The 14,999-nt window shown below is 42.0% G+C and overlaps 1 protein-coding gene across 2 annotated transcripts in view; it reads right to left on the bottom strand.

Moving 5' to 3' along the window:
* Positions 1–1,517: 1,517 nt before the first annotated feature.
* The window catches only part of NNT (nicotinamide nucleotide transhydrogenase), a 75,018-nt gene continuing 61,536 nt past the window's right edge, over positions 1,518–14,999 (bottom strand). For both annotated transcript variants that reach the window (XM_084628356.1, XM_084628357.1), the window contains exons 20-22: positions 12,904–13,022; positions 6,096–6,211; positions 1,518–3,666 (exon numbers count right to left, since the gene is read on the bottom strand). In XM_084628356.1, coding sequence (XP_084484482.1) covers positions 3,517–3,666; positions 6,096–6,211; positions 12,904–13,022 — 385 coding nt within the window. In that variant the 3' untranslated portion in view covers positions 1,518–3,516. The remainder of the gene's footprint in view (positions 3,667–6,095; positions 6,212–12,903; positions 13,023–14,999) is intronic.

The following is a 14,999-nucleotide window of genomic DNA, read 5'->3' as shown; positions in this document are numbered from 1 at the left end:
TCCAAGCAGAGTTTTTCACAACAAGATTTTAGGATAGGTGGCTACAGCAAAATATCTAATTAGACATTTTTAGGAACTTGCATCTTTGAAAGTTTTAAACCAGCTACAATAGCATGTTCTGTTTCTTTTATACAACACTAAGGATCACATGAGAATAGTCTGTAACCTAATTAATGTAATATTTATTTTCTATGAGTGACTACAGAGCAACTGGATTATGCAAGTCACTGCCATTTTAGCAGAGGAATTTTTTCGCCATCCTACACCAATCACAGTTGCTGGAACAATACCCAGTAAATTGGCAAATTCCATAAATTTAATATTTGAACCACTCTGCCTAGATATACGAACAAGGCGGCCCAACTTTCCCAATATTCAAACTCTTGAATGTAAAAAGTTCTCCTGTGGGATTGGAAAGTTTGCTCAAAGTATACACACAGCAGTGGAGCATAAAGTTTATGATTAAGTCATTACAAAGTAAATCTGCAGGACTGGAAGAAAGGAATTGCAGCCTATGGTGCCTCTTCTGATGCTTGAGTTTCCATCACTTTCCATCTCTGAAGAAATTGGAGTCCCACTATACTTTCCAGGTAAAAAAAACTAACAGTTGATACAGCAGGAAATGAGTTATTCATTGCATCATCATCTCATTTTAAAAATACCAGAACAAAACACAAGTTTGACCCCTGGAGTCACAGGCTAACGTTTCATTAAGTACTCCTTTTTAAGAGCCATGTTAATACAATTTACACTATGCCATCACTTTGTAAGGTTGAATATGAAATGCAAGTTATTGTGTTGCAAAGTGCTTTCATTCCAGAGGATTGCAGATTACTTTACCGATTTATTCATTCAAGTTATATACTGGGATCACTTCACCCCTCACTGAAATGCAAGCCACATCTGAAGTCAAAACAGATAGTAACAGTAGAGTGCAAAACGACACACAGTTTAGGGCAGAAAGTGAATGGGATACTCGATAGCAGAAAGTGCAGGAGAAATGTATGAAGGCAGAATTTAGTTACTGAACTTGGAATGTGGCTGGGACATGGTATTAACATAGTTTAAAAAAATAAATCATGGACATTTTATTCACTATCCAGGTGCAGGAACTCTTACAATTTAACCAAATTTTGGTACCACAAAGGGTCCTGGCTCCAAGTTGTAATCAATCAAGAGGAAGAGAAAGCTACCTATTGAATCAAGGCCTCTGACTGCTGCTCCTGGATAGGATACCTACAAGAAAGAGCTAAGTTCTGACCAGATCCAAACTTGAAGAGAACAGCTTCCTTTTTACCCTGGGAAACCTGTCTGCAAGATTGCCTGAAGTTAGATTGTGTACTTAAGTAAGCAAATATAGGGAGATCATCATCCACTTGTATTTTAAATGTCATCAAGTGTAGAAATGTCTAACTTAGATTATTGGTACCATTACAACAATCTACGACCCCCAGCTGAAAGGACTAATAGTGAACTACATTCTAAAAATATAAGAATTTTACCTCTTAAGATCAAGATGATTTAAAAAAACAAACAAACTTTTATTCAAATTTTAATCAAGAGCTTGTCAGCTCAGGACTGGTAACTATTGGTGAAAAATAGAAGCATCCAAAGAGATTTTGCTACAAAGGGCATAAAACAAACCTGCCCTGCCTTCAGTATAATGTTGATGCTGTGACTCCCAAAGTGGAGTGTCAGGCTAGTTACCTTTTTAGGCTACGCTATACTGAAGAGGAGATGACCAATGATTATGAACAAAAACCACATTCTTTAAACTTTTTTAATAATTCTCTGATGTTTTATGATCAAACACAGTTCTAAAGTTAATCCTGGCACCTCTGATCCATAACAAATTACATTTTTCATTTCAAATACAAAGGAAAAGGCATTTTAAGAAAAGACTAACTTTTAGTTAGCTACATGCAAGCAGAAATAAGTTGGACACTGCAGCCAATAATACTCAAATCAGACTTGGTCAAGCAAAAAAATTAATATTCCATGATTACAAAATTGCCCTCTATTTAAGTCCCTTTTCTCCCCTCTCTCTCTTTTTCTTTTTGCACAGACCCAACAGAAATATAGCTATTAATACAATTATATTACGAGGCCATACATACTGCATTCAAACATAGCTGCCCCAGTGTGTTAAGTTAGAATTTAATGACTCAAGTATTCCTATGCTGTGTAACAACATATTTATGCTTATATGCTAATTTTATTTTTGAGCTTATAGAAAAGACAGATTTTTAAAAAGGCTGTTACTTTCATACATTATTACATTTCTTGATATACTACCTGTTCAAAAAATGGGTTTTAAGTTATCCTTACATAAAAACAGAGGTAGCTAAGTGGTAATATTTCTCAAATGCTATTGAGTTATGCAAGGTCCCAATACATGATGTGATTAAAAAAATCAGTTTTATAAACAGTTAGGATGGATCAATTTTAAACTTGCTTCATAGTAGTTTGTTTTCCCCAGATGTTAATGCTTTCTAACACAAATATAACTATTTGTATTTAGCTTTTGTCACTGAGGACAACTGCTACATCATTGTGCAAACATGATTAATTCATTTTATTAGGCAAATATTTGAGTTCCATTCAAGTACTCTTAACATAATAAAAATAAATTAGCACTATATGCCATAAACTGATTTACCGCTTAGCCGTACTTATTATGAAAATTTAAATAGTGCACTTAATTAGATTAAGGGAAAGTCAAATATTGAAAACATTGATTGTAAGATTGGTATGCTTTTACAGTCCCCAAACGACAGCTGATTAATTTTAAAAAATGGTAATAAAGAAACTCTTGATTTGCATTTTCTCCAGCATCTTAAATATGTTAAGAAAGTGCCTTTTTCCAGCATTACAAAAATGTTGATTAAGAATGCATCAAAATACATTTGAAAGTAGCAAAATATAATTAAAAGTCAAAAGTGAACCGAAACTGAAATATCCTGCAGTGGACAAGATTTTGCAATCAGGTTAGTGTAGCAACTGCTGGTGCCCAAACAGAATTGATTGCGGGATTGGGGCCATTGTTTTCTCAGAACAGTTGAAATGGCAACAACTGTAGGAGGGGATAAAGATTTGAATTAGCTGCATTTGCTGAAAAATATTTCAGCACTTTAGGTGCATATGTTTATATCATGTCATACTTGGAAACTAATGAAACAGGTCCATGAAATCCTACATTTCAATTTATATTACCTAGGTGACTACTAGGGGAGAGGAAAAAAATTCAGTCCAACTGGATTCATCTAAAGATGAACTCATTCTGCTGAAGTGTTCCTGATTCATAGCATCCATAAAACCCACAACAGAAACACAATTCAGGTTTTTCTAGACACTTAACGTAGTATTGATTTTTTTCAGATGTCAAAATTATATAAGCCAATTTATGCACTCGTGTTTTTTTCTCATAACTTTGCCTTACATTCTGATGTACAAAATAATGGTCTTTTTGTTTTTCATACTGGCCAAATATTAACTTTGATAAGTGATTATCAGTATTTACATCTGGTAGGATTCTCTGACTTTGGCCTGCAGGGCATCACAGGTCTTCTTGGCATCTCCTAAAAGCATAGCGGTGTTGGGTTTGTAAAAGATAGGATTGTCCACAGCTGCGTAACCGACACCCAGAGATCTCTTCATAACAATGATCTGCAAAGGGAAGAGTTTATATTCGACATAGCACATATCAACCTTCTCCCTCAGTGCAGGAGATTTGAAAATAATCTCAATACACAAAATAAAAAAATAAGTGATTTGATATTATGTCTTGCAATAGATGACTTTATGGGTGCCAATATACAGAATATACTACTTGCAAGTCAATGTCACTCTGTCACATGAACAGGGTAGACAGGTGGCCTCCAAGTAATGTTCCACATTTCCATGCAGGAAACATAGGTTTGATTCTCAGTCTCCACCTCACCCCCGGCATAGGTAAGGTGTGTTCCTAGACCCAGGGAAGGAATGGCTTGCTTTAATCAAAAGCAAGACCAATGGCTGACTAGGGACTGTACTGGCACCCACAAGCCCTAACCCAATGCTCTCCAGCCACTGAGGGTATGACTACACTACAGCTGGGAGAGAGCGCCTCCCAGCCTGGGTAGACAGACTTACCCCAGCTCGGCTCGAGCTAGCATGCTAAGAATAGCAATATGAATGTTGTGACTTGGGTGGCAGCTCAGGCTCTGGGTCCGAGCATGACTAGCTAGCCCAAGCCTCTGCTGGGTCCACACTACTAGTTTTAGGATGTTAGCTCACATGAAGCTAGCACAAGTCAGTCTACCCAGGCTGAGAGTCTCACGCCGAGCTGCAGTCTAGACTTACCCTGACGACGGCTAGGAGCGTGAAGAATTATTATACTAAAACACTCCCAAGGGTGCACTGGACGCTGTACAAAATACTAAAGAAGTTAAAAATACAATGAAAATGGATGTAACAAAATGCAGGATGTGACACCTTAATTGCAAGCGCATGTAGCATCTCAGATCCACAGCACTTGAGACTGGGTAATAATGATCCAGTTAAAAAGTCTTATTGCACACACAAGTTACCTATGGAAACTCTACTCTTGACCACTGCATTTAAAGTTTACTGCGCGGGAAACAACACATTTAATTAACTGGGCAGAAAAAGCTGACTGCAGAAAGATGTCAGGAAGGCCCTTAAAGCATGATTAAAGAATCCCCTGACATCACTCCCTAATGTTTGATTGCAATGACTGGGAAGTGGATAAAGTGAATGATCATCTTTTAAATGTGAGTTACCTAAAGTCCATTGTTGGCTGTAATATTGAGTTGATTCAATTCTCCTCAAGAGTCTTCTGTGCTCTCAAAGGTGCTTAGTTCTAATCCACAGTTAACTGTTTCAGGCTGTGGAGCTCCAAGAAGCAGGCATAGCTTGGCAAAATGGTGCCTTCTTAGTCACTACAGCTTAACAGATTTTCATCCTCTAGAAGTTGAGCAATTTAAGACTATGCCAGCTTCAGGAGCACAGGTTTTTCCAACCTTCAGTGAAGTCTCTTGTTCGCCACAATCTTTTCATCTGATGTAGGATAGCTCTACATTATTTTTACACCTTATGTATCACAAAGGAACCAAAGCAAGACTTTGGCACTCAAGAATATTATACAAATAAAGCAACTGCTTTCTATTAGAACCCAGCCTCTCGGTAACAACAACCAAAAGAAATATTTGCGGGAAGGTCCTGCACCAATAGTTGATAAGATCACATTCTTGGTAACTATTTTCCAAGATAACCCGTTGTGAAATAATGGGTTGTCAGTTCTGAAGAAACTGTTTAGAAGAAACAAATACGTTTGGGATAATTAATGCTAGAGCCAATTAAGGAGATTAATCAGTGGACTTGGAGGTAGGGAAGTTACTGGAGCATAATGTGAAATGAGGCCATAACAAAGCATTCTGCATGGATAAAACATGCTTATATGTATTCCTCCAATCATGATAAAGGGCTATTGAGAGAACACTAATAATAACCCCATCACTCTGAGCACTTGAGTGTTTCAGGATGGCAAATCTGAATACTGAGAATTCACACTAGTGACAAGGAATAATTGATAACATTTGTACTGCTGCACTGATACAGATACTGTTGGGGTGAGGTGTGGATAAGAGGTAGAGTTACATTTAAGAATTTTCTACATGCTAGATCATTTTTCAAACCAGACTAACTCCTTTGGCTGCTTTATTAGTTTCACTATCTGAGGAATGACAGCTAATAAGGAAACGACATGGCTGTCTGTCCACTCCACCCTTCCCCAGGCCAACAGTGCCAAATATACTTGCCAACCTAATTCTACTCTTTAGCCTCATCAGTTGTAGCCACCATTAGCTTCACTGGATCAGAGCACAGCAATATGATTGTATTACAACATTACTAATGCTCTGCAGTGCACTTCTGAAGCACAGAATATTCTGTTGTGCACAGTGCAGAACATGATGGGGAAACTTCGTATGCAAACAGAAAAAGTAGGATAATCCTATTAGCATCTCCAAACAAAAGCTGTTTTAAAAAAAGGTGGATAAATGAGGTTGCTACTATGTTTTATTTGTTCGCCTTACCTGTTTTGACTTCCAAACTTCTAGAACTGGCATTCCAGCAATGATCGAGTTAGGATCCTCTTGAGCTGCTGAATTAACTGTATCATTAGCACCAATAACAAGGACCAGGTCAGTTTCTGCATTAAAAAAATAAAAAGGAAAAAACAGAACTTGAAAAATCAGGAACCACAATACAGAAGTTACTATGAATATTGATTTGCATTACGATAGCACCTACAGTGCCAACAGAGAGTGTACAGTGCCTCACACAATGGAGCCCCAAACTCATTGGAAGAGTCCCTACCCTGAACAGCTTACAACTTAAATACAGGTTTCAGAGTAGCAGCAGTGTTAGTCTGTATCCATAAAAAGAAAAGGAGTACTTGTGGCACCTTAGCCCTGGTCTACACTAGGAGTTGAGGTCGAATTTAGCAGTGTTAAATCGATTTAACCCTGCACTCGTCCACACGACGAAGCACTTTTTTTCAACTTAAAGGGCTCTTAAAATTGATTTCCTTACTCCACCCCCGACAAGGGGATTAGCGCTGAAATCGGCCTTCCTGGGTCGAATTTGGGGTACTGTGGACACAATTAGATGGTATTGGCCTCCCAGAGTGCTCCACTGTGACCATTATGGACAGCACTTTCAATTCAGATGCACTGGCCAGGTAAAGGCCCGCAAACTTTTGAATTTCAATTTCCTGTTTGGCCAGCATGGCAAGCTGCAGGTGAGTGCAGAGCTCATCAGCAGAGGTGACCATGATGGAGTCCCAGAATTGCAAAAGAGCTCCAGCATGGACCGAACGGGAGGTACGGGATCTGATCGCTGTATGGGGAGAGGAATCCGTGCTATCAGAACTACGTTCCAGTTTTCGAAAGGCCAAAACATTTGTCAAAAATTTCCCAGGGCATGAAGGACAGAGGCCATAACAGGGACCCGAAGCAGTGCCGCGTGAAACTTAAGGAGCTGAGGCAAGCCTACCAGAAAACCAGAGAGGCGAACAGCCGCTCCGGGTCAGAGCCCCAAACATGCCACTTCTATGATGAGCTGCATGCCATTTTAGGGGGTTCAGCCACCATTACCCCAGCTGTGTTGTTTGACTCCTTCAATGGAGAGGGAGGCAACACGGAAGCAGGTTTTGGGGACGAGGAAGATGATGATGATGAGGTTGTAGATAGCTCACAGCAAGCAAGCGGAGAAACCAGTTTTCCCGACAGCCAGGAACTGTTTCTCATCCTGGACCTGAAACCAGTACCCCTGAACCCACCCAAGGCTGCCTCCCGGATCTGCCAGGCGGAGAAGGAACCTCTGGTGAGTGTACCTTTTAAAATACTATACATGGTTTAAAAGCAAGCATGTTTAATGATTAATTTGCCCTGGTATGCGCAGCTCTCCTGGATGTACTCCCAAAGCCTTTGCAAAAGGTTTCTGGGGAGGGCAGCCTTATTCCGTCCACCATGGTAGGACACTTTACCACTCCAGGGCAGTAGCACGTATTCGGGAATCATTGTAGAACAAAGCATTGCAGTGTATGTTTGCTGGCATTCAAACAACATCTGTTCTTTATCTCTTTTGTGTTATCTTCAGGAGAGTGATATCATTCATGGTCACCTGGTTGAAATAGGGTGCTTTTCTTAAGGGGACATTCAGAGGTGCCCGTTCCTGCTGGGCTGTTTGCCTGTGGCTGAACAGAAATGTTCCCCGCTGTTAGCCACGGGGAGGGGGGAGGGACTAACCAAGTGGTGGGGGGAGGCAAAATGCGACCTTGGAACGAAAGCACATGTGCTGTGTATGTAATGTTAACAGCAAGGTTTACCGTGAAAGAGTGTACCCATTGTTTTATAAAATGTGTCTTTTTAAATACCGCTGTCCCTTTTTTTTTCTCCACCAGCTGCATGTGTTTCAAGGATCACAGGATCTTCTCATTCCCAGAGGCTAGTGAAGATTAGAAAAAACCACACTCGCGGGAAAAAAACCACACTCGCGATAAAATGTTCTCTGAGCTCATGCTGTCCTCCCACACTGACAGACAACAGACGAATGCGTGGAGGCAGACAATGTCAGAGTGCAGGAAAGCACAAAATGACCAGGAGGAGAGGTGGCGGGCTGAAGAGAGTAGGTGGTGGGCTGAAGAGAGGGCTGAAGCTGAAAGGTGACGGCAACATGATGAGAGGAGGCAGGATTCAATGCTGAGGCTGCTGGAGGATCAAACTAATATGCTCCAGCGTATGGTTGAGCTGCAGGAAAGGCAGCAGGAGCACAGACTGCCGCTACAGCCCCTATGGAACCAACCGCCCTCCTCCCCAAGTTCCATAGCCTCCTCACCCAGACGCCCAAGAACACAGTGGTGGGGCCTCCAGCCACTCCACCCCACAGGATAGCCCAAGCAACAGAAGGCTGGCATTCAATAAGTTTTAAACTTTTATAGTGCTGTGTGGCCTTGTCCTTCCCTCCTCCACCACCCCTCCTGGGCTACCTTGATAGTTATCCCCCTATTTGTGTGATGAATGAATAAAGAATGCATGAATGTGAAGCAACAATGACTTTATTGCCTCTGCAAGCGGTGATCGAAGGGAGGAGGGGAGGGTGGTTAGCTTACAGGGAACTAGAGTGAACCAAGGGGCGGGGATTTTCATCAAGAACAAACAAACAGAACTTTCACACCGTAGCCTGGCCAGTCATGAAACTGGTTTTCAAAGCTTTTCTGATGCGCACCGCGCCCTCCTGTGCTCTTCTAACTGCCCTGGTGTCTGGCTGTGCGTAACCAGCAGCTAGGCGATTTGCCTCACCTCCCACCCCGCAATAAACGTCTCCCCCTTACTCTCACAGATATTGTGGAGCGCACAGCAAGCAGTAATAACAGTGGGAATATTGGTTTCGCTGAGGTCTAACTGAGTCAGTAAACTGCGCCAGCGCGCTTTTAAACATGCAAATACACATTCTACCACCATTCTGCACTTGCTTAGCCTGTAGTTGAACAGCTCCTGACTACTGTCCAGGCTGCCTGTGTACGGCTTCATGAGCCATGGCATTAAGGGCTAGGCTGGGTCCCCAAGGATAACTATAGGCATTTCCACATCCCTAACGGTTATTTTCTGGTCTGGGAATAAAGTCCCTTCCTGCAGCTTTTGAAACAGACCAGAGTTCCTGAAGATGCGAGCGTCATGTACCTTTCCCGGCCATCCCACGTTGATGTTGGTGAAACGTCCCTTGTGATCCACCAGTGCTTGCAGCATTACTGAAAAGTACCCCTTGTGGTTTATGTACTTGCTGGCTTGGTGCTCCGGTACCAAGATAGGGATATGGGTTCCGTCTATGGCCCCACCACAGTTAGGGAATCCCATTGCAGCAAAGCCATCCACTATGAGCTGCACATTTCCCAGGATCACTACCCTTGATATCAACAGATCTTTGACAGCGTTGGCTACTTGCATCACAGCAGCCCCCACACTAGATTTGACCAGTCCAAATTGATTCGCGACTGGCTGGTAGCTGTCTGGCGTTGCAAGCTTCCACACGGCTATTGCCATTCGCTTCTCAACTGTGAGGGCTTCTCTCATCTTGGTATTCATGCGCTTCAGGGCAGGGGAAAGCAAGTCAAAGTTCCATGAAAGTGCCCTTATGCATGGAAAGTTTCGCAGCCACTGGGAATCATCCCAGACCTGCAACACTATGTGGTCCCACCAGTCTGTGCTTGTTTCCTGAGCCCAAAACTGGCGTTCCACCGCATGAACCTGACCCATTAGCACCATGATGCCCACATTGCCAGGGCCCTTCTTTGAGAGAAGTCTGTGTCTATGTCCTCATCACTCTCGTCACCACGCTGACGTCGCCTACTTGCCTGGTTTTTGCTTTGTCAGGTTCCGGTGCTGCATATACTGCTGGATAATGCGTGGGGTGTTTAATGTGCTCCTAATTGCCAAAGTGATCTGAGCGGGCTCCATGCTTGCCATGGTATGGCGTCTGTACAGAAAAAAGGCACAGAACGATTGTCTGCTGTTGCTCTGATGGAAGGAGGGGCGACTGACAACATGGCTTACAGGGTTGGCTTACAGGGAATTAAAATCAACAAAGGGGGTGGCTTTGCGAGAAACTGAATGGCCCCCTCCAGGATAGAACTCAAAACTGGGTTTAGCAGGCCGTTGATTTCATGGACGAAGGGAGGAGAAAATGAATACAAAACAGATCTGGTCTATTTCTTGTTTTGAGCCACTTCATCTATCTTTATACATCTTGCTGGCAACAGACTGTGCAGTACGATCGCTGGCCATTGTCATCTCCTGGGTGCTCAGCAGAACACGGTGCAGTATGACTGCTGGCCATCATCTTTTGCTGGCTGCTGATTAAAAGACAGTGCACTGCCGGTAGAATTCAATCGCCATGAGACGAAACTTAAAAGGGAAGTGACCTGACTGAGTCACTCCCGTGTTTGCCCAGGCACCCCTGACCTCATCGAGGACGGTTAAAAGAGCACCCAGGACTTCGACGACGGCTACCACTCATACTGCACTGTCTGCTGCCAAAAGGCAATAAACTGCTGCTGTGTAGCAATGCAGTACCACGTCTGCCAGCACCCAGGAGACGTACGGTGACAGTTAGCTGAGCGGGCTCCATGCTTGCCGTGGTATGGCGTCTGCATAGGTAACTCAAGAAAAAAAAGGCTCAAAATGATTGTCTGCCCTTGCTTTCACGGAGGGAGGGAGGGAGGGAGGGAGGGAGGGGGCCTGACGATATGTACCCAGAACCACCAGCGACAATGTTTTAGCCCCATCAGGCACTGGGATTTCTACCCAATATTCAAATGGGTGGTGGAGACTGCGGGATAGCTACCCACAGTGCAATACTCCAGAAGTCGACGGTTACCTCGGTACTGTGGACACACTCCGCCGACTACATGCACTTAGAGCATTTGTGTGGGGACACACACAATCGACTGTATAAAACTGCTTTCTACAAAACCGACTTCTATAAATTCAACCTAATTTCGTAGTGTAGACATACTCTTAGGTACTAACAAATTTATTAGAGCGTAAGCTTTCGTGAGCTACAGCTCACTTCATCAGATGCATAGAGTGGAAAATATAGTGGGGAGATTTTATATACACAGAGAACATGAAACAATGGGTGTTACCATACAAACTGTAACAAGAGTGATCAAGAAAGGTGAGCTATTACCAGCAGGAGAGCGGGGGGTGGAGGGGGAACCTTTTGTAGTGATAATCAAGGTGGGCCTTGATTTCCAGCAGTTTACAAGGACAGTAGCAGGGGAAATAAACAAGGGGAAATAGTTTTACTTTGTGTAATGACACATCCACTCCCAGTCTTTATTCAAGCCTAAGTTAACTGTATCCAGTTTGCAAATTAATTCCACTTCAGCAGTCTCTCGTTGGAGTCTGTTTTTGAAGTTTTTTTGTTGAAGAATTGCCACTTTTGGGTCTGTAATTGAGTGACCAAAGAGATTGAAGTGTACTCCGACTGGTTTTTGAAGGTTATAATTCTTGACGTCTGATTTGTGTCCATTTATTCTTTTACGTAGAGACTGTCCGGTTTGGCCAATGTACATAGCAGAGGGGCATTGCTGGCACATGATGGCATATATCACATTGGTAGATGCTCCGGTGAACGAGCCTCTGCTAGTGTGGCTGATATGATTAGGCCCTATGATGGTGTCCCCTGAATAGATACATTGGCTAAACTGGACAGTATCTAGTACCATTATCTCCTGTTGACCAGCCACTACAGGGAGATGAGACACACCACATACCATTGGTTTCACAGCTATTAGGCCTTCACAGCAAAGTAATGTATAGATCAGAAATCCTATGCTGAATTTCAGGTTCTGGAGAGGAGTGTTCTCTAGTGGTTAGAGATCTTTTAGCCCATTCCCAGCCGATCCCTTAGCATATCCCTTCCAGCCTGTTCCCTCTGCTCTTATGTTCCCCACACTATTTCTGTTCCCCACCCACCCACCTGTATTCCTATCCATCCCAATCTGTTTCTGTTCCCTTCTATTCTTGTTCCTGTTCCTTCCCATCCTTAGCCTGTCTACATCTCCTCTCTGCTCCTTAATCCTCTACCTTTGAGTCAGCATGAGTCTTCCCTCTCGTCCATGCTCCCTCAGCATCAGCAGGGGAAGCAGTGAGAATACAGAAAGGGGCCGGGGGAGGGGAGGAGAACACTGCCCTCAGGTCTCGTACTTGGTGCCACAGCCAAGGGAAAGTCCTGCTCAACCCCTGCAGCCTTGAGTTGGAGCATGCTTAGTGCAGATGGAACTTTGCAGAATTTAGTTGCCAGCCTCTAGCAAACCTCTACTGAACATGTGCCATGGCAATTTTCAGAGGCTTATTCCTTGGCCAAATTTGTGTAAACATTCATGAGGACAGTAAGAGGCACCTTTCTGACTCCAAGGTAACCCCTCTGCCCCATTTCAAGTCTCTGCTCCAGAATATGAAAGGTTAAAACTTGTTAATGAAGCATCTGTAAGAATGTTTTAATCCTTGGCAAAACAAACACTTTTCTCTAACAATGTTCACAAACAGCTGAACTGGTTTTGCTGAAACTTTCCAAAAGATTCAGCCTGAATGGTTAAAAGTTGGTAAATTTATAAAGCATATAATAAGAGAGTCTTCTAATAGAAAGCATTAAGCAGAGCTGGAAACAAAGCTTACCGTTGAAGTTGCCTATTGTTATAGACGTGTGCGGACAAACGAACACACACAGTATATTATATCTGCCTCTATTTTCATTTGAAAAATAAACAAAACATAACCACTGCACATTTCATATACTAGCAAATAACATAGTTTTCAAGTTATCACTCTCTCTAACCTGGGAAATCTTCATTGATCTCATCCATTTCCAGCACAATATCATATGGCACACCTGCTTCTGCTAGGAGCACATTCAGCTGACCAGGCATCCGACCAGCCACAGGGTGAATACCAAACCTAGCAACAAAACAAACAAACAAAAAAAAGAACACACTCATTAGCAGATATATCTTGTTTCATTTAATACTTTAAGGATGTGGCCAAGTGTGGGCTGGAATGCTAGTTCCTAAATGTGCTAATACCAAATACAGAATTACTAACAAAAAAATTAAATCTCCAAAGACAAATCACATGTATTTTTCAGTATTTCCTGGGAGTTTGGGGAGACAGAGTGGGAAGGAAGGAGTTATAGAAGAGGAAGATATTTGAAATCACATAAAGCCACTAGATTACGATTTTATATCTCAACCCTTCAGCCTCAAGGACCACAGATTAAATCCTTCAGCATAAAGCTGTGCCAAAACCAAATTCATGTGTTGGAAACCACAGGCAAGAAAAGCCCCTAAATTTGCCTCTTACCCTGAGACAAGATGGCCATTTATAAGGTTAAAGAACCACTGACGCATCCAGGACAAGAGAAAAAGTTTCCAATTCTGACAGATTTTAATTGGAAATTGAGTAGATTTTAACATTTATTTAATGGAGCAAGCCCTTTTAGTATGCTGATCCACACGGAAGCTGCCTCTGGAGATCCTGTAACAATGAGAATGACAGAGGCACTCCCAATTACAGCAGCAGAGGAACTAGTGGCAGAGGCTTTCAAGGTAAGTGAATGGGAAGTGTCAGGAAATACATCACTGGTGAACAACACAGCAACAGTGAAGTAAAGTTTCCACAAGGTAATATTCTACTTCAATAGGGTGGGGTTTTAAAAACTATTTTAAAGATAATTGCCTTTTTCCTGCTCCCTTTTGGCTGACAAATCCTTCTCTCACCAGCCAAAGTGAAACATATATGCCAAATGTTTGTGTGTATCTCCCAAACAATACTAGAAGAATTAAAAACATATGAATGGCATATTTGTCTTTAGCTCCCAAAACAGATGTTGGGAAGGCTCCTTAGGTTATCAAGAGCTGCAAATGCTACATATAGTTAGGGGTGTGACCAGAATCAACAACTCTCCCATGAAAAATGGAACATGATGTGGGGTGTTCCACAACCAAAAGGTATCTCCCAACTTTCTCCAGAAAAATCTTCAAGGCTAAGTTAGAGAGAATACTTTACTCTGTTGGTTACAGATAAAATATATCCTTTCAAGAATTCAGACTGGAACACAAGAGTTTCCTTAAATGAAAGTTTGTCCCAATTATCTAGGACTTCAGCCGCTTCTGGATAAAATTATTTTAATTTCTGAAAGATGGGAACCATTGAATTTATCAGGGTAACAAGAGTAATTGCCATAAAATTACTCTCATGAAATGGAAGATTAAACTGGGGCGAGGGGGAGAAGGCTGTGTGCTCTACTTTATTTACTTCATGCAATGAACTCAAATGGGGCATTAGAAATCTGTTTTTAAGAAGTTGGCAGGTAGCTCTTTGCATCTTTTCAAAGAACATGAAATCTCCTTAGAATGAAAGAGGACACTCCGTCTCATGACATGTATTCCTCTAATCCCCAGACTCTGACATTATTAACAACTTTATTCCAATGAGAGGAAGGCAAGAGTAAAATGTCATCTGTACTTTGCTTGATGTATTATGCTGTAACTTTCAGACAAAACAGGATACTATAAAAACATAAGATTGGTGACAAGTTAGATCTACTTTGTTACAAATGAACTTTGTCAGGCAGAATTATGACCATTTCATCTGGTAGTCATTAAAAGAAAAATGCAAGTAATTAAGGTCTTTACAGTAGGAACAGAAGTCTGCTCTCCTTAATGATTATTTAGTTTTTGCTTGATTTTTTTCTTAGAGTGCACATGTTGAGAGTTCTCCTTTTCTTCTCCACTCAATACTTTACCATATCAAAACACTGACAAAACGTACAAAGTTAGCATTGCAATTTTTTCTACCCAAGAAAGCCTTACTTAAGAGTTCACCTCTTACCTGAATATTTGTTGGAGGCAAGGGAACACCAGAGGATACAGTTAT

The sequence above is a fragment of the Lepidochelys olivacea genome, assembly GCF_965140295.1.
Source record: "Lepidochelys olivacea isolate rLepOli2 genome assembly, chromosome: 5".
NCBI lineage: Eukaryota > Metazoa > Chordata > Testudines > Cheloniidae > Lepidochelys > Lepidochelys olivacea.
This window is presented reverse-complemented; position numbering and strand designations above follow the sequence as displayed.